General features: G+C 32.0%; 1 protein-coding gene across 6 annotated transcripts in view; it reads right to left on the bottom strand.

Moving 5' to 3' along the window:
- LOC143045410 (WD repeat and FYVE domain-containing protein 3-like) overlaps window positions 1–21,902 on the bottom strand; it is a 114,163-nt gene that overhangs the window by 45,072 nt on the left and 47,189 nt on the right. For all 6 annotated transcript variants that reach the window (XM_076217890.1, XM_076217896.1, XM_076217892.1 and 3 more), the window contains 15 exons: window positions 21,498–21,659; window positions 20,886–21,004; window positions 20,301–20,409; window positions 17,186–17,403; window positions 16,425–16,609; window positions 15,624–15,767; window positions 14,474–14,677; window positions 13,342–13,399; window positions 12,214–12,329; window positions 11,479–11,680; window positions 10,794–10,865; window positions 8,086–8,311; window positions 2,631–2,805; window positions 1,817–1,902; window positions 14–119 (listed from right to left, as the gene is read on the bottom strand). In XM_076217890.1, the coding sequence (XP_076074005.1) occupies window positions 14–119; window positions 1,817–1,902; window positions 2,631–2,805; window positions 8,086–8,311; window positions 10,794–10,865; window positions 11,479–11,680; window positions 12,214–12,329; window positions 13,342–13,399; window positions 14,474–14,677; window positions 15,624–15,767; window positions 16,425–16,609; window positions 17,186–17,403; window positions 20,301–20,409; window positions 20,886–21,004; window positions 21,498–21,659 (2,182 nt within the window). The remainder of the gene's footprint in view (window positions 1–13; window positions 120–1,816; window positions 1,903–2,630; window positions 2,806–8,085; window positions 8,312–10,793; window positions 10,866–11,478; window positions 11,681–12,213; window positions 12,330–13,341; window positions 13,400–14,473; window positions 14,678–15,623; window positions 15,768–16,424; window positions 16,610–17,185; window positions 17,404–20,300; window positions 20,410–20,885; window positions 21,005–21,497; window positions 21,660–21,902) is intronic.

The following is a 21,902-nucleotide window of genomic DNA, read 5'->3' as shown; positions in this document are numbered from 1 at the left end:
AGACTAAACTTACAGACTGTATTTGAGCTGGTATTCTATCTGTGTAGGAGAAGTTACATTTTCTCTCATTCTCAACATACTGGACCCAAACTTTGGAAGCTGATTCCTGTATCAAACCTCTGAAATAATAATATATTTATAGTCAAGTAAGACTTTTCTATCAGATTATTAAATATGACAAAAGAAACTTTTGGTCCCTGACATTGCATCAATTGTAAAATTCTCCAATTATTTCCAAATAGTGCTAGTTGTACTGGTAAATGCATAGGGGGATATAATCTGTACATTTCAGCATAAAAAAAAAACAGTTGTGAAATCTCTATGATGTTGATATCTAAAAATTTATGTATTTGACCATTTTAAACAGATTTTGGTCAAATTAATCTATGAGCCAAGGCCTTGCCTAAAAAGATATTTTACCTAATAAACATCTATGTATAAGACAACTATTATTTTTTGAAGGTAAAGTTTTAGCTCATTTCTAAATAGAGATAACAAGATTTCAAAGCAAGGGTCCGGAAACGGTCATATATGCCAGACATGACCGATTTGGAAACTCAAAAGTCCTAAATCATTTATTGGGATTTAGGTCAAATTTTATTTTTCAACAGAAATAATTTCGGTCATTTCGTTGAGATTGAGTTTCAAATCGCCATTTTAAACATATTGTTGTTTTGTTATCGATTTTATGTAATTAAACTGCCACTCCAGTAAAGTGTTATAATCCTGAGGGCCCTCCTAATAGCTATATTAATGCCTCGGGGAGCTATGGGCTAATGATCGCCAATCTCTTTACCTGTGTTTTTAATTCATACCTGGCTATTTTAAATCACAAGCTCCGAACTAATATTATAAAGAAATTAAAATTCAATACCAACTGTCTTCATTATTTAATTACTTTTCAGCTAAGACAATTGTCAATTATGATTTAAAATTAAATTAAAACTTGATTTAATTTACGTAGAAAAAAGATTTTTTTCACTACTAACACACGTGCTTTGTTTACTATGATACGCATGCCTAAAATTCTCTTCCGCAGATTTGACACTAAATCGTAAATTTAAAATGATTTCTTGCTAAATAAAGCAAGTGCAACTATTTTCATTAATATTCTTACACTATTAAAGGTAAAATATTAAAAAAAACGATGTGTTCCTGTGAATTTGATAAACAAAACTAATCCCGGGAATAAGTCCGGAATTATTCGTTTTAGTATTGTCGCATTACATCCGGTTTGAATTTCGACTTCAGAATCGAAAGAAACGTAATCGATGACTGAGAAAATTACGATTTTGAGTCATTAAAATCATTTTATTCTTAAACTGTTGCCTTTCCTTAATTGCTCTTGATCGATTTTAGGAAAATGGTAGGATAAATCATGAAGTAAACGCGATGCAACAGTTAAACAAGTTCGTTGATGCTACGAGTAGGAGCATACTCATGCAGTAATGAGATTTTGACAATCTGTTTTTGAAAAGGGGCACCAACTTTTAAGTTATATGAAAATGACCGAAATTAGGTGAAAAAATTTCCGGATCCTTGTTTCAAAGTATAGGGTTTTGGCAGATTTTGCAGTTATGAACACTAAATATTAAGTTTGAAAAATCAAAACCAATGATTTAGGTCTATTGCTATCTATAGTCATTCAAAATAAAAATTTTACACTAGGAGCAAAGGTGCCAGTAGTAAACTTGAATAGAGACATGAAACAAAGGTACTATTGGATTATGCTGTTAACTTGATTTCATTCTAAAGTAATTTCACCTGAATCTAGTTCTAATAGTAGAACACTATAGTGAGCTATGAGTATTCCTACCTGACAGTATTCAAATCTGGTGATGTGAAGTCTGTACTCATGGAGTCAATGTTATTTAACTGTGTCTTAAATACCTCTTCTAGAGCCTGCAAATAAATATGTTTTAGAGATGTATCAATTAAAACAATAAATATTACAAAAACTTCCATGACAAAAATTGAACATCTGTAAAAAAAAATTCCACTAAATAGTTTTGAAGACAATTAATGAATAAGCTTTCAAAACCTGTCAAAACTTAGTTTTATTTGCCCTAAAAAATAAGATGTTAATATTTGTGATGTTGTGTCCTGTAAATGTTTACAAGAGGTCCAAGACCACAATTATTTCGTAGTGCATTTCTTTTAGAACATAAATGAAAATAAAAAAAATCCCACCTGCGCTTTCTCAAAGAAACTTTTACAGTGTGTTGTACTACTTTTGGGACAAATTATATCAAAATTATAGAAAACTTCATCGTCTCTAACTCAAAATATTGACAATTTTATCTTTAGGGCGTCTTGAAATCTTTTGACAGCTTCCGAAGTACTATTTTTCAACCTTTTTCACCTGGACCAAATCACTACTTTCCTTTAAAATTCTGGACCCAAATTTTTTTACAGTGTAATTTCACCCCCTACTTGCAATTTGAGGCATTAAACATGGAGAAATAAATTTGGAAGGGTTATAAAAATTAATGGCAAGTAACCCACTGTCAACACTAGGGACTATATTTGTGAACAACGAAAATCAAGGGACGACAATTGTGGTCTCGGACCAAGAGCAGTCAAAATGAACATTGGCAATTCTCTGAGTGTAGTGAACTACAAAAACTTACAGGTTTCTTGTATGTATATAGTTCTTCCCAGACTCTCTTGGATGCTTTACAGACCAATAAATGTCCCTCTGGTACTGCACTGCCCTCTATGACAAAATCGTTGTAAGGATCTTCTTCCCCTAAGTTTACATGCCATGTTGTTGTCATAGCTTGTCCTCCATGTAAGTTAATTGACCTAAAAATAATAGACTACTGATAAAAATTTCTGATGTAACCTTTTTATATTTCTGAAATTGACACTATTGACAAAGACTCAAATCAAAGATACACAATCTGAGGCACTGACAATAACTGACCAATTCAGAAAATTCACATTTCATTAATGGAAAACAACTTTTAATATTTCCAGCATCCTATTGAAACACTATTTAATTTTTTTAATTCTCATATTGCAACACCATTTCTAAATTACCCTTTGTTAATATGATGTTTTTCTATTGCAAGCTGCACTACTCTTATTTCAACATCAGAGACACACATTTTGGGTTATCAAATATTTAAAGAAAAACAGTTTTTGATATATAGTACATAAAAAGACGAAGGAGAAATAAAAAATGAAAAATAACAGCTTATATCTATGCAAGTATGTACAAAGAACAAAATTAAGTTTGCTAATTTGCTAGGCAGAAGGAATTCACTATTGCTTTTCTTTACAAGAAAATGAAAGACTAGTGGTCAATTGAATCATAAAACAGGTAAAAAGTGAAAGACTGAAAAAATCAAAGCGCTGTAAGCACTGTAGGCAGTTAACCAAAAACCAAGGCAAACATAATTATGAAAACTGTGGCAATGTTGCTTCAATTTTTTTTTTAAAGATTTAACAGAACAAACATTAAACATTCATATATAATTGTACATTTATGTTCATTTAATGAATTAATCATTAAGGCAAATGATTCATATTTTATCAAGGTTTTCTATAGCAACGTATATATCTAGTATATTTTTTTTTCTCATGGTCATGAGTCTCGAGTCAGCAGTGGTACAAATTCGCAATGATTGCAGTTCTTCTAGTTGATCGTAATTGTTCGTATTAGTTGACTGTTAGTATTTCAAGTTGACTTTAGTACGAGCTTGTAAAAGTATGAATGGACTTGCTTCTCTGGAAAGAAAACCGAGTTTGTGTTCTACAGTACAAAAGTTATGAGACACAAATCAGACAAATGTTTACTACTACAGGGATCAATAGTGAGGTCTGACTGACCTGTCCATAGTAAATGTAAATGACTCCCACCTTTAACCCAAGTCCATGATGTCTAAGTTTGGAATAAAATGACAGGTGTTAGGTCTAGCAAAGTGATATACATATGTGACGCCTATGAGATTGACCTTGTATGTCATTCAATCTTTTTGAAATGACAAACAGGAATGAATATGGTTTAGGAGTTGGTATCTCAATCTTTTACAAGTTCTCAAAACTCACACACGAGGGTGTGAGTGACCCTAGGGACTACCCCTATTTTTCATTTGATTTTTTATATGGTCCCATACATGAATATATATGGTTTAGGGGTGGGGGACCCCAGTGACTTCCCCTATATTTCGTTTGATTTGTTATATTGTCCAATACATGAATATATATGGTTGAGGGATGGGGATCTCATCTGTTTTCAAGTTATCAAACAGGATTGGGTAGGGTGACCCTTAGGACTCTCCCTATATTTCATTTGATTTGTTCTTTTGTCCCATACATGAAAATATATGGTTTAATTTAAGGTTAGGATCTCGACTGTTTCCAAGTTCTCAAACAACAGGAGGGGTGGGGTGACCGCAGGGACTTCCCCTATATTTTATTTGATTTGTTATTTAGTCCCATACATGAGTATATATGGTTACGTGGTGAGGATCTCCACTGTTTCCAAGTTCTCAAACATGAGGGTGCAGTGACCCTAGGGACTCCCCCTATAATTCATTTGATTTGTTATATTGTCCAATACATGAATATATATGGTTTATGGAGGGGATCTCAACCGTTTTCAAATTCTCAAACAGGAAGGGGTAGAGTGGCCCCACAAACTCCACCTATATTTCATATGATTTGTTATATTGTCTCATACATGAATATATATGGTTTAGGGGTTGGGATCTCGACCGCTTCCAAGTTCTCAAACAGGAGGGGTGGGATGACCCACAGGGACTCCCCCAATATTTCATTTGATTTATTATATTGTCCCATACATGAATGTATATGGTTTAGGGATGGGGATCTCGACTGTTTCAAAGTTCCCAAACAGGAGTGGTGGGGTGACCCCAGGGACTCCCTTGTATTTCATTTGATTGGTCATATTGTCCCATACATGAATAAATATGGTTGAGGGGTGAGGATCTCGACTGTTTCCAAGTTCTGAAGCAGGAGGTGGTGGGTGACCCTAGGGACTTCACCTGTATATTTCATTTGATTAGTTATATAGTCCCATACATAAATGTATATGGTTGAGAGGTGGAGATCTCATCCGTTTCAAAGTTATCAAACAGGAAGGGGTAGAGTGCCCCAAAGGACTCCACATACATATAATTTGCTTACATTCAGGTATCATATAATCTAGTTGCACTATATGTGTAAAATAAGAAACTTCCAGCTATTTTAACTGACCCATCAAAATTGAGAAAAAAAATACCCATTTAGTAATATGTTTACACTTTAAAAGCATCTAACTTGCTTTACCAACATTTATTACTGATAAAGAAAATTTATACTGTCACCAGGACCATATATATTGTTAGATATACTGTTCCCAGCTGTCACAAAGACTCACATTGTATTGGATTTTGACATTAAAATTTGTCAAAAAGTAATTTTGAGTTTCCTATGGATACCTATGGATCTTCAGAACGCTGGCACTGTTACACCATTATATTCTGCTCTACTTCATCATCATTGTATTTAATTGTACGTTTCTCACATTTTCAGTACAAAATATTTTCTGTTTTTTCATTCTTTTACATATATCTTTTGGTTTTCAATTCTAGTGTTTATATTTATTTACCATGCAAAGATGTATTTTGTCATCTGTCTGATTTTTTTAAATGTTCAAAGATCGCCAAAACCCGGAATTACCCATATCCGCTTCCGGAATCGGATCCGATATTAGAATTTTCTTCTCATGTCAGCCATTTTGTTTTCAATGTTGTTTTTGTCAGATACGATTTTACTCGAATTTACACATTATTTGTCGGCGATATTTTTTTGTATGAAGCTAGTGGTTGAACAAAATGAACATCGCTGTCATGAATAATAATGCTAAAAACAAGTTTTGAGATCGTTTACTAGGAGACTTTATTAAAAAGGTTTGCAAAGTTATTTTTTTGATTTCCTCTCAAGTAGTGCATGTCGAGCGTAGCCAGTAACCAAGTCGAAAGTCCCACTGCAAAAGTGGAAGTTCGCAGACCTCAGACAACCGCAAATTGAACCCCTGCCTCCAAATTGAAAAGATACAAAAATTTCGTCTTATAATTTAAAATTGCCGCCAACAGCATGAACAGTGGAACTTATTTTAAGACTACTGACGTAGTTGACTACATATTGACGACAAACAATATTCCTACGACTTTTGCCATTTGGGAAATCTAAACGACTTGTCTTTAGAAATTTTCGGCGATTAAACATTTCATACATTTGTTCTTTGACAGCTTAGCCAAAATCTCAGGGGATAATAAACTACATAAAGATTCCTAATGTGCCCTACTTCCTATGTGCAACTTCAAAACTTTTGGATAAATCGACGATCATTTAAGGTTTTTCTGATCATATTTTTTGTAATCAAGAATTAAAAGTATGAAAAAACTGTCCAATTAGTTATGAATAACATAACATCCAGCTAGATAATAACAATGGCACATATTTCAGCATTTATTGGGTAGAACACAAATCTAGGGTGCTCGCATAAGGCAGCTTAACTGCCTAAAAACCAATTTGATTCTGTTTTCATAAGAGCTAATAAAGAATCGAAAATTCCCCTTTATGATAGCAAACATAAATTTCAAGTAATCAGTACATACTATGATACACAACTTATAAATATCCCTAATAACCAATCGTGAACGAAATCAAACACAAGTGGAATAAAAGCAAAGTATTCAATAATATTTTTTTTTTGCACTGAACTGTTTTTAAAAGCACCTTCAGGCATCCAAGTAACTTTGCTAGACATGATGCCAAAGGTTTGTTATCATTAGTAATAACTTGTGTCAAAATCCAGATACAGAAATTTTCTTATTTATTATAAGAAAATTCTAATTTTCAAATTATGTTTAGTAATATTTCCTTAGCATTTAAAGATCATAACATTCAACATCTTAGGCTTACAGGGACAAAGCTTACATGTATATGAATGTTCCAGTTTCATAAACACATACATGAGACATAGGAAAGGCACTTCCAAATCTGAAATATGGGTGGGAGTCATCTATTTTTTTGCATTATGGAGATGTAAGTAAAATTTTAATTGGACTCTATAGGTGGTTGCACCATTTTAAAAGTGCATTCCCTGGGTACCATGCATGTTTTAACTGAACAGTCCTAAGCAGAAAAATGTTGGTTATAATAATCAAGATAATGTGAAATGTATCAGTACTATTGAAGTTGAAATTCCAAAAAAAAACCTGTTTGGCCATCAGTAGTAAAAGTGTATTTGCTACAAATGTGAAAAATTGCAACACTTGATAAAGGGATGGTAGAAGTCTGGTATACCATAACCTTGTATAGGAAAATCATAGTGAGAAAACACAGCAAAGCATTATAATCTGTCAATATAAGAATATAAATATACAAATAATACAGAAGCATTTAAAGCAAGATGGTGAGTGAGTCCTATACATGTATTTGGTTAAGATCTATGATATGTTTATTTATCACATCAGATTTACTTACTTGAGACTGTTGGAAAGAAATAATAATCTTATTGAATAAGAATCAATATGAAACCTTCTATTTCTTCATTACAATTGAGAAACTTTCAGATAGTACAATATGTTGTACAGGAATACAAAATTTACAAAATATTCTGTAGATGTTTAAACTTAGCCTGATTCAAATATTATTGGACTTCAGGACATCTGTTGTTTTGGTTTTGGGGAGCTTTCTTCATCAGCATTAATTGTTTTTGAAAAGGCAGCATATATTGTACAAACTGAATGATCAAATATTTACCAAGCTTTATCTCATTGACACAGCTAAAATATTACATATAATGTGGGAATTTCATTCCGAATTTGTAAAATCTTTGGAATTCCATATCAATTTCATGTTTATGTTTGAAAAATCTAACTTAGTGACACCTGCAAAATGTACTATATATTTTAAAAGATGAAATAGCAAAAATGAACCTGCAAAAAAATAGTAGATAGAGCAGCAAATCTATATGAAACATCATTATCTAATCAGCTTAATAGCCATGAGCACAGTTGAATTCTTTTTCTTTAAAATTTAAAATTTTGCTTGTTGTAAAGACGTTACCCTTTCTCTGGGTCCTCTGTAAGTTGTAACAAACAATAACACAAACACACAAGGAACTCTGTATCATAATTATTAGGTCCAAACACAAGACTTCTGTTACTGGTTAATTTATGCAGAGCATCTAGTACACCTGTTGATGAGGCTACATTGGTGAGCGGGCGAGACAGCTGGTAAAGAATGGTTCTGTTTAGAGATTTGTATATCAGATCCAGAGATACACCAGAAGCTGCAAAGAAACAATCATTTAGTATATGAAATTAATTCTAATGAGCTAATGCTAAGAACCATTTTAGTCAATTCTAGAAGAACTAGTTTGAATGAAATGAATCAAAATATTAAGACAAGAGTGCACACACTGAAATGTCTCACCTTCTTTACTAATCATTGATATTATGTTGATAGTCCTAAGTATAAAGCTTTATTACAACTGTCACATAAACTTAACATTAACCAAGATAGCTAAACAAAGACCAATGAACCATGAAAATGAGGTCAAGGTCAGATGAACCATGCCAGGCAGACATGTACAGCTAACAATGCTTCCATACAACAAATATAGTTGACCTATTACTTATAGTTTCAGAAAAATAGACCAAAACACAAAAACTTAACACTGTGCAATGAACCGTGCAATTGAGGTCATGGTCAAATAAAACATGCGGGACTGACATATAGATCATAATATATTTCCATACACCAAATATAGTTGACCTTTGGCATATAATATTAGATAAAAAGACCAAAACTTAAAAACTTAACTTTGACCACTGAACCATGACAATGAGGTCAAGGTCAGATGACATCTGCCCGCTAGACATGTACACCTTACAATCATTCCATACAACAAATATAGTAGACCTATTGCATAAAGTATGAGAAAAACAGACCAAAACACAAAAACTTAACTATAACCACTGAACCATGAAAATGAGGTCAAGGTCAGATGACACCTGCCAGTTGAACATGTACACCTTACAGTCCTTCCATACACCAAATATACTAGCCCTATTGTTATAGTATCTGAGATATGGACTTGACCACCAAAACTTAACCTTGTTCACTGATCCATGAAATGAGGTTGAGGTCAAGTGAAAACTGTCTGACGGGCATGAGGACCTTGCAAGGTACGCACATACCAAATATAGTTATCCTATTACTTATAATAAGAGAGAATTCAACATTACAAAAATTCTGAACTTTTTTTTCAAGTGGTCACTGAACCATGAAAATGAGGTCAAGGACATTGGACATGTGACTGACGGAAACTTCGTAACATGAGGCATCTTTATACAAAGTATGAAGCATCCAGGTCTTTCACCTTCTAAAATATAAACTTTTTAAGAAGTAAGCTAACGCCGCCGCCGGATCACTATCCCTATGTCAAGCTTTCTGCAACAAAAGTTGCAGACTCGACAAAAATGAGTTTCTATAAATTGCTTTCAGTATGGAAAGATAGGATGTACATTTACTAAAGGCAGATTCAAGTTGCAAGCTTTTATCTATTTCATACAGAGGATTTTTATTAACTCTATGCATTACACGGTTCCCAGAAACAAAAAGAAAACTAAATTTGTTTTAATAATTACCAACCAAACTAAACTTTTGTTTTACAGTGACTTGACTGTTAGTGTTGCTCTCCACCAATTGCAATTCATTCAAAATTTTGACCAAATTGCAATTTGTTTTATAAAATCAAATTGTTCAACTGGTCAGAAATTTGAACCAACTGCTGTAGAAAACCACAGCCAAGTCATGAAAGTGCAAGGTGATAAAATAAAACATACTTACAATCCTATAAGACTTTAACTCCACTTTAATGATGTTGTGACAAAATTAGTTTATCAGTTTGTATAGTTATATTATATTCATTTCCATGCTGAAGGGGAACTGTTTATTTTGAATTGCTATTAAATTGTCCAAACAAAGCTTTCATATAGTTTTTCTTTCTAAAAGTATTCTATATTTATAAGAATCAGACATTATGTGAATTAAAACATTTCATATTCAGTAAAATATGTGTAAAATTGCAATATATGTTTGTAGGAAGTTTCCATGGGGGAGATAATAACTTTTCTTTCAAAAAGTCTTTATTCAAAAGAATAATATTTTAGGTTATCTCCCCTGAAAACTTATCAATAACATATTGTTATTTCACACATATTTTACTGAATATATGATGTTTTATTTAAAATGATATCTGATTCTTATAAATATAGAATACTTTTAGAAAGAAAAACTATATGAAAGCTTAGTTTGGACAATTTTATAGCAATTCAAAATAAACAGTTCCTCTTCAGCATGGAAATGACTATAATATAACTAAAAACTGATAAAATAATTTTGTCACAACATCATTAAAGTGGAGTTAGAGTCTTATAGGATTGGAAGTATATTTTATTTTATCACCTTGCACTTTCACATTTTGACTGAACAATTTGTTCAATATTCTGACCAGTTGAACAATTTGGTTTAATAAAACAAATTGCAATTTGGTCAAAATTTTGAATGAGTTGCAATTGGTGGAGAGCAACACTAACAGTCAAGTCACTGTAAAAATAAAGAAATGTCAACACTTTTTTTCGCTGACTGCTTTAGTTTCTTATTGAAATCCTCCATGAAATAAACTGTAATATGCTATTGTGATCTATGGAACTATTGCAAAATATATTTCATTACTTGTGATATCATATGTAAGTATAATACCATACCTTTCCTCTTTGCCTGAGCAATTAACTTGCTGATGAATTCAAAAACTTCCTTGGATTCTCTCATAAATACACCTGTATAACATAAATACATGTAGGTAAAACAGTTACTTATGTATTTCTTATTACACCTCATTCAAGAATTAAAATCCAGACAGACTTTAAATTATGAAGAAAAGTAGCACAATATAACAAATGCCTTTAAGAAATTGTAAGTGTATCTATATGAAAAAGAACGGACATTAGACAAACAATACAACAGAAGGTTCGATATACATCAAAATTAATCACAGATTTGCTATTTGTAGCAAGTCAGTCTTTTTAAAATTTATTTTGGCATAGAGATTAATTCCAATTTTCCCAGAAAAGCATTCAATTGCGATATAGCCAGTTTCGCTGATTTTATTCATAGAATGTAATAGTTCTTACAGCTAATTTCCTTATGCATGTAGAGCAAGACTTTGGTTAGCTTGCTTGCTTTGTATGTATATTGTACAATTATAATTGGGATAACATTCAATTAAATTTAGATACAATATATACAGGTTAACTATGCTAACATATATTGTTTGAAGATGTCAATATAAATTACAAAACTTGAACATTTATACAAACAAACTAAGCAAGCCAACCAAAGTTTACTCTTCAAGCATTAGGAAATTAGCTGTAACAAAAATAGAACACTTACTCTGCCATAATTTATCCACAACCCTACTGGCAAAGTAGAATACATTATTAGCCATGCTGACATAGCTACCTCCTGTAGCTATAGGTAGAGCAGCTTGTTCCCCTAACAAAACATCAGCAGCTACTAAGTGTTCCATGATAGTCTTCATTATCTCTGTCTGAAACTCATGTCTCTGTTGTCTAGTGGCATTGTCTGGAGAAGCCTGAAATACAGTATCGAGATAAAACAGCATATTCCTAACATTTTCATCCATAAATTTTACAGAAACTATGAAAATTCTGTAAATGAGTGCAAGAGGTGCATTTTTCTGACCCTTGTAATGCATAATTTTCTTATTATTCTTTAGTGAACAATTAAAATAATTAAATGAAAAAATCCGCAATAATCAATAACAATTTCACCTGAAAAAGACTCAGATTTCCTTTTTGGTTTCATCAGAAATAGTTTTAAAGGCAATATCTCAAGGAGGTCTTAAAATATGGTCAATAAAAACTGAATAGCATATACTGCCACACCATCAATGTTTGTTTGACCTGAAAGCTTTCCTTTGCTGGATATAAGTGAACATTACAGTAGTTTGGTGACTACAATAAATCCTCATTCATTGTTTTCCAATTCTAAAAAATACTGGTTTCCTCTGTGAAAACATTACTTACAAATTTACAGACCTGTCCCCAATATATATTACACATCCTTATCTACAAGGAGAAATGAAATGCTTTCTAACCAACTTACATCTAGTACAACATCTAGCACTGGTTTCGGAGAGTATTGCTGGGAGAAACTGTCCAGTATTATAGTCCTTAGGAAATCTACTACAAACTTTCTGGCTGGATGTTCACTTAATACACCTGAAATGTTCAATAAAAATTTTACAAATTGGTCTGATTTTGTGAAAAAGAAAAGTATTTGTACTGATCTCAGACTTTGTATCTAACACACTACAGGATGGATTTCAAGTGTAAAGTGTTTGTACTGATCTCAGACTTTGTATCTAGCACACTACAGGTTGGATTTCAAGTGTAAAGTGTTTGTACTGATCTCAGACTTTGTATCTAACACACTACAGGTTGGATTTCAAGTGTGAAGTGTTTGTACTGATCTCAGACTTTGTATCTAACACACTACAGGTTGGATTTCAAGTGTAAAGTGTTTGTACTGATCTCAGACTTTGTATCTAACACACTACAGGTTGGATTTCATGTGTAAAGTGTTTGTACTGATCTCAGACTTTGTATCTAACACACTACAGGTTGGATTTCAAATGTAAAGTGTTTGTACTGATCTCAGACTTTGTATCTAACACACTACAGGTTGGATTACAAGTGTAAAGTGTTTGTACTGATCTCAGACTTTGTATCTAACACACTACAGGTTGGATATTAAGTGTAAAGTGTTTGTACTGATCTCAGACTTTGTATCTAACACACTACAGGTTGGATTTCAAGTGTAAAGTGTTTGTACTGATCTCAGACTTTGTATCTAACACACTACAGGTTGGATTTCAAGTGTAAAGGAAGCTAGAAAACCATGAGAAAATATAAAGCATGTGAACTACATGCTCGCTTTTTAAGAGTGACAAACTTTGCACACGACCACAAAGATTACCAGAGCTTGATACTTTGAATAGGAAATCTTTTTGTTACTTTTGATGTTTGTTTGCCCATTTATGTTTACATTCCATCTCCCATTCTTCAAAATTATTTAAATGTTGCATAATAAGTGTTTTCTGTCAATTTACATTTTCACCAGTAGGAACAAAATCTTCTTTATCTTATTTACTTTTTGCCTCCACCAATAAACAAGAATGAACAAGTAAAAGTTTTAGAATATCAAAATATAGCAGTAACTTGAAATACTTACTGGCACGTGAAGGGTCTGGAGTTTTTATGTGAATATATCCATCAGCATCTGGAAATGGCTGAAATTATATTCAAAATGTCTTTACTTAACATTATTCTATACTGAATGACTGTATAATAATACCAAAACAAAATGATTTTCATTTGAATTTAAATGAACATAAATGGAGAAGGTGTCTATAGGTTAGAGATGCCCCGAATTGTAAATATGCATGAGTTGACTTCCACATACAAATGCAAGCTTCACTGTTGTATTTGAAGATAATTGGGGAATGTGTCCATAGGGACATAGATGATGCCCCACTAGCATATAACGTTATAAAGGGACATAACTCAAGAACTGTAAAAGTGACACAAATTTGAACATAAACTGAGTTTAGTTGTAATAAGCATTTTATTTACATTTCATTAAATTTAGTTGAGACAAACTTCAGTTAGAGAACAAAATTTGTAAAGGGGCATAACCCTAGAATGGTTATTAAAGTGCTTGTAAGTACTGAATGGTGAGGATTGCTTTCAATTTATCAGTGGGAAGTAAAATTTAATATTGCATAGTATAAAGCATTGGTTGTAAATGTTTTAAATCACATTCTGGACAAAGAAAGACAACTCCAATTTTCAAAGAAGATTTAAAAAATGACTTTATTTACAATTTTAGAATAGCAAATTTTTTCCATTTGTAAAGGGGCATAACGCTAGAATGGTTAAATTGATGCCTCCAAAATTCAACTTTAATCTGTATTTTGTGATAATAAGAATGTTGAAAAAGTTTCATAACATTTGGTTGAGGCAAACTTTAGTTAAAGAACGGAAACTAAAAATTTTTCCATTTATAAAGGGGTACAACTCTAGAACAGTTGATGTGACGTCATCAAAATTCAAAATTGATCTGTGTTTTGTGGTAATAAGCATTGTGTATATAAGTTTCAGAATATTTGGTTGAGGTAAACTCAAGTTAGAGAATGGAAACCAATTTTGGTAAATAGGTACATACATTCTTACAGACAGACAGGGTTAAACTTAATGCCCCCTCCACTACGATGGGCATAAAAATGGCATCATTAAAGTATCTTTCTATGTAGTAACATTTTTTCTTAAGAAACCAAATCAGCATAATTACAGAACATCCTTACCATGTATTCATCCTGTGGTGTAGTAACTTTACTTTCAGTGGATACATTGTTGGATGGAAACAGTGTTGCTACCAGTCCTGATATAAATTCTGAAGTGATTGACAATGAGATAAAGTCTGGCTGGTTGTGGTACAAAAACAACAGAAACTGCATCAGTGTTACTGGGTATTCTTGTAACCATGTACTGCATTTCTGGTCAGACTCCTGTAAAGGAGCATTTTGAAGTTTAAAAAATAATTTAATTGTTAGAATGTCTCTCATTCAAAAAATTGTCAATATCAACTTATTATATAATTTATTGAGACCTGCATAAAAATGTCACTTGGAAGAATCAGAGGAGGCAGATTAAGTTCTATTTCTCAATAATAAGCAATTTTGTCAATTGTTTCTTATTATGTTAAACATGTAGAGTGGGTGGCTCATATTCACCATGTTCAAACAGTTGATATTCCTCTTTTACCCATGATTATTTGCACATATTAAGAAATTTGCAGGAATTTTTAAATAATTCATGGCTATTATGTGAGATTTATATGGCAATCATGCGTAGTCTTAGAGTAAATATTTGTAAGAAAAATCTTATAGGAATGATCTCTCAAGCTTCTTCATTTAATTACAAATATTCGTTTTGATAATATACCAGGATAATGAAGATAGTCAAATCATACATTACGGCGAAAATGTGTCCCTCAATGTACACAAACAACTTGATTTCCTCTTGAGTTTGCTATCGTTTTTTGAACAATTAACCAATGATTTAAAGATAAATCCTTTATCAAACATTTTTTTCATATAGTAATATTTCTGAAACCTACATAAAAAGTTCAAAATATTCGAATGTAGGTCGGATGTAAGTGGAAATGAATGAATTATGCGGAGAATATGGGTCACTCACTCTACATATTTCCATAAAGTATTGAAAATTTGAAAATCCCTAAAAACTTTTGTTTAAATATTTATACTTCAAAAGGTTTATTACAGCTTAACATTAATCTGTAAACAAGACATAAAAATAATCTGGCACACATTGGTTTTTTTTTATATTGTTCACTTCTGTGAAATCTTTTTATTTAGTTTTATTCCAGATGAAGCATTTGCACAAACAATGTCTTTTATCTGCAGGAACCATCACTAAATATCTGTTACCCACCTGATTCAGCATGTGTCTGATAAGAGCAAGCAATACTAGAGCAGCATCAGGACACAGTTCAGCCTGTTTTTCCTTAGCTATGGCTGACACAGGTTTACTGGCAGGGACACCAAATATCACTGTCCATACTTGATCCAAATTTAACTGAAATAATAAAACAAACTATAATCATTGACAAATAGATGGCAACTCTCAATCCTATGCTTGTTGAAAACTTTTTTCTACTAATCATTTATGAGATTCTTCTCTTTCTCAATAACAAAGCTGTCAATTCAAAGATGTTGACAAATATAATGCCCAATTATGTTACAATATCTTATAATGAAAAAGTTATTTCTACATAAATCTTCTTATACCTATAATAATAACCAGTGCTCTTGAGTCTTGTTATAATTGTGAACTTACTAAAGCATCAATACAGCTATAAGAAAGTTCACTTTATGTTCACTTATTCAGTTAAAGTCAAACTCTCTCACATTGTGATATTAGCAGAGCATGTCGGTAAGTATGTAAAGTTCTGTCACATGGTATATTTACCTGTACATCAGAAGGCAGATCTTTAATATGTTGACCCATTAACATTGCCATCAGTATGAAGTATATTTCTGTCACATGGTATATTTACCTGTACATCAGAAGGCAGATCTTTAATATGTTGACCCATTAACATTGCCATCAGTATGAAGTATATTTCTGTCACATGGTATATTTACCTGTACATCAGAAGGCAGATCTTTAATATGTTGACCCAATAACATTGCCATCAGTATGAAGTATATTTCTGTCACATGATATATTTACCTGTACATCAGAAGGCAGATCTTTAATATGTTGACCCATTAACATTGCCATCAGTATGAAGTATATTTCAGCCACATTAGCATGTTTTGGTAGCAACCATTGTACTATAGTAAATCCAGGGACTTGACACACCTCTCTGTTTAGTGCCCTTTTCTGACCTTTATTGCTTGTTCCTATGTTCAAACCTGTTGATAGAATAACACAGCATATGAGCATAAGGACTCATATAAACTTTAAAACTGGTTTTTATTATGAGTTGGTATTCTTTCAAAGGTTGGAACAGACAAAAGAGGTCTGAATATCCATAAACCAGACCAACCTCTTTCAATTCAATTGCATGTACATGGGGTATATTCAGGCTTTCATGACTTAGTGTACTAAGTTCCTTGCATCTGAGTTGAGAAAATAAATGCTGCATTAACTTATTTTTAACAAAATGTTCGAAGTGTCAAACATTTACTATCATTCAAACAAAACATAATATAGTTTAAAAAGTCAGCTTGTCTGTAAATCTAATCTAAATAAAAATGTTTTCTGTGATTTTAAAGGGTATCTTAAGAAATTAAATTGGAAAACAACAGATAATTGCAAGGTTACAAGTTGTCTGTTATATGCATCAAACTGATAGAATTTAAACATAATCATTTTCTTTACATTATATTTAAACTTGAAATTCCTACATAGAAGAAGCAAGCAAAAATATCAACCCAAAGTTGTAATGTTAAATAAGAATAGAAAGTTGACTATAAAGATCAATTTACCTAACATAACTCCCACATGCTGTTTAAGGACTGGTTCTGTTCCTTTGAGCCATCCACCTCCCAGACTACCCTCTCTGAACTTCTGCGTAGCTGTCTGGCTCTGTAGCATTGTCAGTAGGATCAATGATGCCTTGACAACTGTTGAAGGATGAATGTGACCTTGCATAAACAGCAGTAACCAATCAAATCCAAGCACTTTCTGAATCTCATCTGATGTTCTAGAATGTGGAAAAAATATTTGTTTAAAAAATTGGACCATTACAAATGTTTAAAGTTCAGAAAAGAACAACCTGCCCCAGCATTTTACCTTTATGTATAGATGAACTGTAACTAAAGACTTAAAATGTACATTCTAAGTCTCTAGCACATACTTATAGTACTAAAAGCAAATACTGACAATTAAAAACCAGGTGCTCCGCAGGGCGCAGCTTTATACGACCGCAGAGGTCGAACCCTGAACAGTTGGGGCAAGTATGGACAAAACATTCAAGCGTGATACAGCTCTGAATTTGGATTGTGATCAAATTTTTGACATTACATGGTGTTTTTTTACACAAAACAAATGTCAAGATTTTACAAATTTTACAATTAAAGATTTCTTCTTCAAACTTTTTAAATCTAAAATTAAATAGTTGACACAGCATAGGTTTCTGACACAGAATGAATGTGGTCTAATGAACTTAAAAGTTTGTTTTTGCCTTTTAGCAATTCACTATGCTGTTGAATATTAATCCTCTCAAAAAAATGTTTGAAGAAATTTTCTTTTTATTTATGAAATCTGAAATGAGAAAAATTTACCCCCACCCCCCTTTTTTCACATCCCTGTTTCCCTTTTTTCCAAAACTATTAAAATGTAAAATAAAGTGCTTGTTATCACTGAATGGTAAAGATTGGTTGGTAGTAAAAGTGAATATACATTGTTTATTGTATAAAACAATAAAAAAAACTTCATCAGCAACATTTTATATTGGCAAATTTCCAATGAAGTTATTTACATAAAGTTATTGGCAAATAAAAATAGAAAATGACATCATAGTCATGTCTGGCAAATGTCCAACATACATTATCTAAAAACATTTTAGATAAGATAAGGAAAAACAGCTTCATCAGCAACATTTTATATTGGCAAATTTCCAATGAAGTTATTTACATAAAGTTATTGGCAAATAAAAATAGAAAATGACATCATAGTCATGTCTGGCAAATTTCCAACATATATTATCAACTACTATTCTATACAAAGAAAGATAACTCCAATTGAAAATTAATTGCTATTGCACAATATTGTGCAATTAGATATTTCTTGCTATTGTGCAATACTGTGCAATTGAAAATTTCTTGCTATTGCACAATACTTGATATGGAATCCTGATTTGGACCAACTTGAAAACTGGGCCCATAATCAAAAATCAAAGTACATATTTAGATAAAGCATATCAAATAAGCCCAAGAATTTAATTTTTGTTAAAATCAAACTTAGTTTAATTTTGGACCCTTTGGACCTTAATGTAGACCAATTTGAAAACTGGACCAAAAATTAAGAATCTACATACACAGTTAGATTTGGCATATCAAAGAACCCATTTATTCAATTTTTGATGAAATCAAACAAAGTTTAATTTTGGACCCCCATTTGGACCAACTTGAAAACTAGGCCAATAATTAAAAATCTAAGTACATTTTTAAATTAAGCATATCAAAGAACCCCAAGGATTCAATTTTTGTTAAAATCAAACTAAGTTTAATTTTGGACCCTTTGGATCTAAATGTAGACCAATTTGAAAACGGGACCAAAATTTAAGAATCTACATACATAGTTAGATTCGGCATATCAAAGAACCCCAATTATTCAATTTTTGATGAAATCACACAAAGTTCAATTTTGGACCCTTTGGGCCCCTTATTCCTAAACTGTAAGGACCAAAACTCCCAAAATCAAACCCAACCTTCCTTTTATGGTCATAAACCTTGTGTTTAAATTTCATAGATTTCTATTTACTTATACTAAAGTTATGGTGCAAAAACCAAAAATAATGCTTATTTGGGCCCCTTTTTGGCCCCTAGTTCATAAACTGTTGTGACCTCAACTCCAAAAATCAATCCCAACCTTCCTTTTGTGGTCATAAACCTTGTGTTAAAATTTCATTGATTTCTATTTACTTAAACTAAAGTTATTGTGCGAAAACCAAGAATAATGCTTATTTGGGCCCTTTTTTGGCCCCTAATTCCTAAACTGTTGGAACCAAAACTCCCAAAATCAATCCCAACCTTTCTTTTGTGGTCATAAACCTTATGTCAAAATTTCATAGATTTCTATTTACTTAAACTAAAGTTATAGTGCGAAAACCAAGAAAATGCTTATTTGGGCCCTTTTTGGCCCCTAATTCCTAAAATGTTGGGACTAAAACTCCCAAAATCAATCCCAACCTTCCTTTTGTGGTAATAAACCTTGTGTTAAAATTTCATAGATTTCTATTCACTTTTACTAAAGTTAGAGTGCGAAAACTAAAAGTATTCGGACGACGACGACGACGACGACGCCAACGTGATAGCAATATACGACGAAAAATTTTTCAAATTTTGCGGTCGTATAAAAACAATGGAATTTTCATCAGTCTGCAGAACCTAGGATGGCCATATGTACATTCTTTTTACAACATTATATATCAAATGACCATAAGAACAAGTTAAAGGGTTTTTTTTCAAGGACAAGTGAATCTTTGTATCAGACAATATAAATAAGAGGATGTAGTAAGAGTACCAATAAGACTTCATCAAAGTCACAATGTATAACAAGTTTACAGGTCAAAATACAGCCATCAACACAGAGCCTCACAGCTAACAGCAAGCTATCAAGGGCTCCAAAAATACTAGTGTAAAACAATTCAAACAAACAAAACAAACAAACAGGAAAATTAACGGTCTAATCAACATTAAAAAAAAAACAAGAAATTAGAAAACATTAAGAACCACACCAACAAATGACAATCACTGAACAACAAACAGGCTCCCGCCTAAGGTGAATAAAAATGCATCATTGAAGCCTTGAATTAAATTGAACAAGGTGCAATCCTCAATCTTTAATGACAACAATACAAACCATGTTACTACTTACTGAGTATTAAGTTGTATCGGTTCTACCTCTGTGTTCAGTATCAACTTATGTATCACATCTAAACAGATATTCCTCAGTTTAATTGTGTAGGATGACACTTGTTCATCATCTACAAAGCAAAAAACAAAACCCTGAAGTAATCAACCATACATTTATTATGATTGGTAGAATAGATTCCTATGTTCTATACTAGCCTCAATTAAAATTTTAATTGCTTTATTACAACAAAAATTTTATCAATATCAAAACAGGTAACATACAATATTAATCAGCTGATTATTTTGATTTCTGCTGAGTATGTTAAAAACTTCTTGAGAAACACCTTTTCTTTGATTTAAAAAAAAAATACTGTATACCGTAAATTAAGAAATTATTGCATGCATTTATTATTGCCATTTTGTCATTTAGACTAAAACGCGATTTTTATTTTTGGATATTGAGAAAAAATCTGTTTAATTCATATAAATAATTTCAAAATGCAAGTTTAAATTATTACGATTTTAACCCTATCCCATTTTTTGCAATAGTAAAAACATCGCAATAATTTCTGAATTTACAGTAATTGTACATTCTTGTTGAAAATACCTGATAATGATATCCTGTCCTCTTGAGTCTCTTCAGCTGGTACCTTCAATCCATTGAGAGCCACATTTTTCTCTGAATTAGACATCTGGGGTAATGTTGATACAATAAACTGACCAAATCTGAAAATTTCATCATTACAATCAAGTAAAAACAAACTTGTGCATATTTGACATACCATACACAAGAAAACCAGTACATAACCTTTTCATTGCTAATATTTTTAACTTGACTATAGTGTGAACATTTTAAATAATATCATAATCTCATTACTGCTGGAATCTTGAGGCTGGAGTTATAAATAAATGACATTGTATGAATTCACTTATAATTGCTGATAGTTTTAGATTCTACATCATGCTTGTCTTGGTGGTTAAACCCCGACTAACTAATAAATGGCAGATGATATTGAAGGTTCTGTTTAACATGACTAGTAACCACTAGTCTTGGTGCTTACATTGTGATATGTCAACAGGACCTGTTGAGTGTAGTGAAATTGAAGGTTTTGTTAATAAGACATGTATCCCACATGCATTGGTTTTTTTGTCATACCCAGGAAAGCGTTGTAACGATACATGTTTCACAGTATTCATGGATTGATCTATACAAACTCACCTAAGTAAGGAATGATTATCTGGAGGGCTCTGTAACAATACATGTATCACACTTGTAATTGTGTCTATTGATGCTTGAGTCAGTTTATTGTCTTTTAGAATGTGTAATAGTCTGGATACCAAGCCAATGTCTCTCATTAGCTGGAAATTACTAATCTGTTCACTGCAACACAAAATCACCATATCAGTATATATGCAAGTATTTTTTTTAACTTTTACAAACATAGTTCAATATTTTTTGACAAAAATAATTCTTATGATTTACAAAGAAGCTTGTTATCACATTGTTCATGTTTTAATTTAACATTTTTAATTGCAATCAACTTCAATATTAAGCTAGTACAAATTACTGCTTACAATTTAAGTATGGTAAGCATTATTCAACCAGATATGTTTTCTTAATATG

Source organism: Mytilus galloprovincialis, chromosome 9, assembly GCF_965363235.1.
Source record: "Mytilus galloprovincialis chromosome 9, xbMytGall1.hap1.1, whole genome shotgun sequence".
In the NCBI taxonomy this organism is placed as follows: domain Eukaryota; kingdom Metazoa; phylum Mollusca; class Bivalvia; order Mytilida; family Mytilidae; genus Mytilus; species Mytilus galloprovincialis.
The sequence above is the reverse complement of the archived record's forward strand: the minus strand, read 5'-3'. Positions and strand labels throughout refer to the sequence as shown.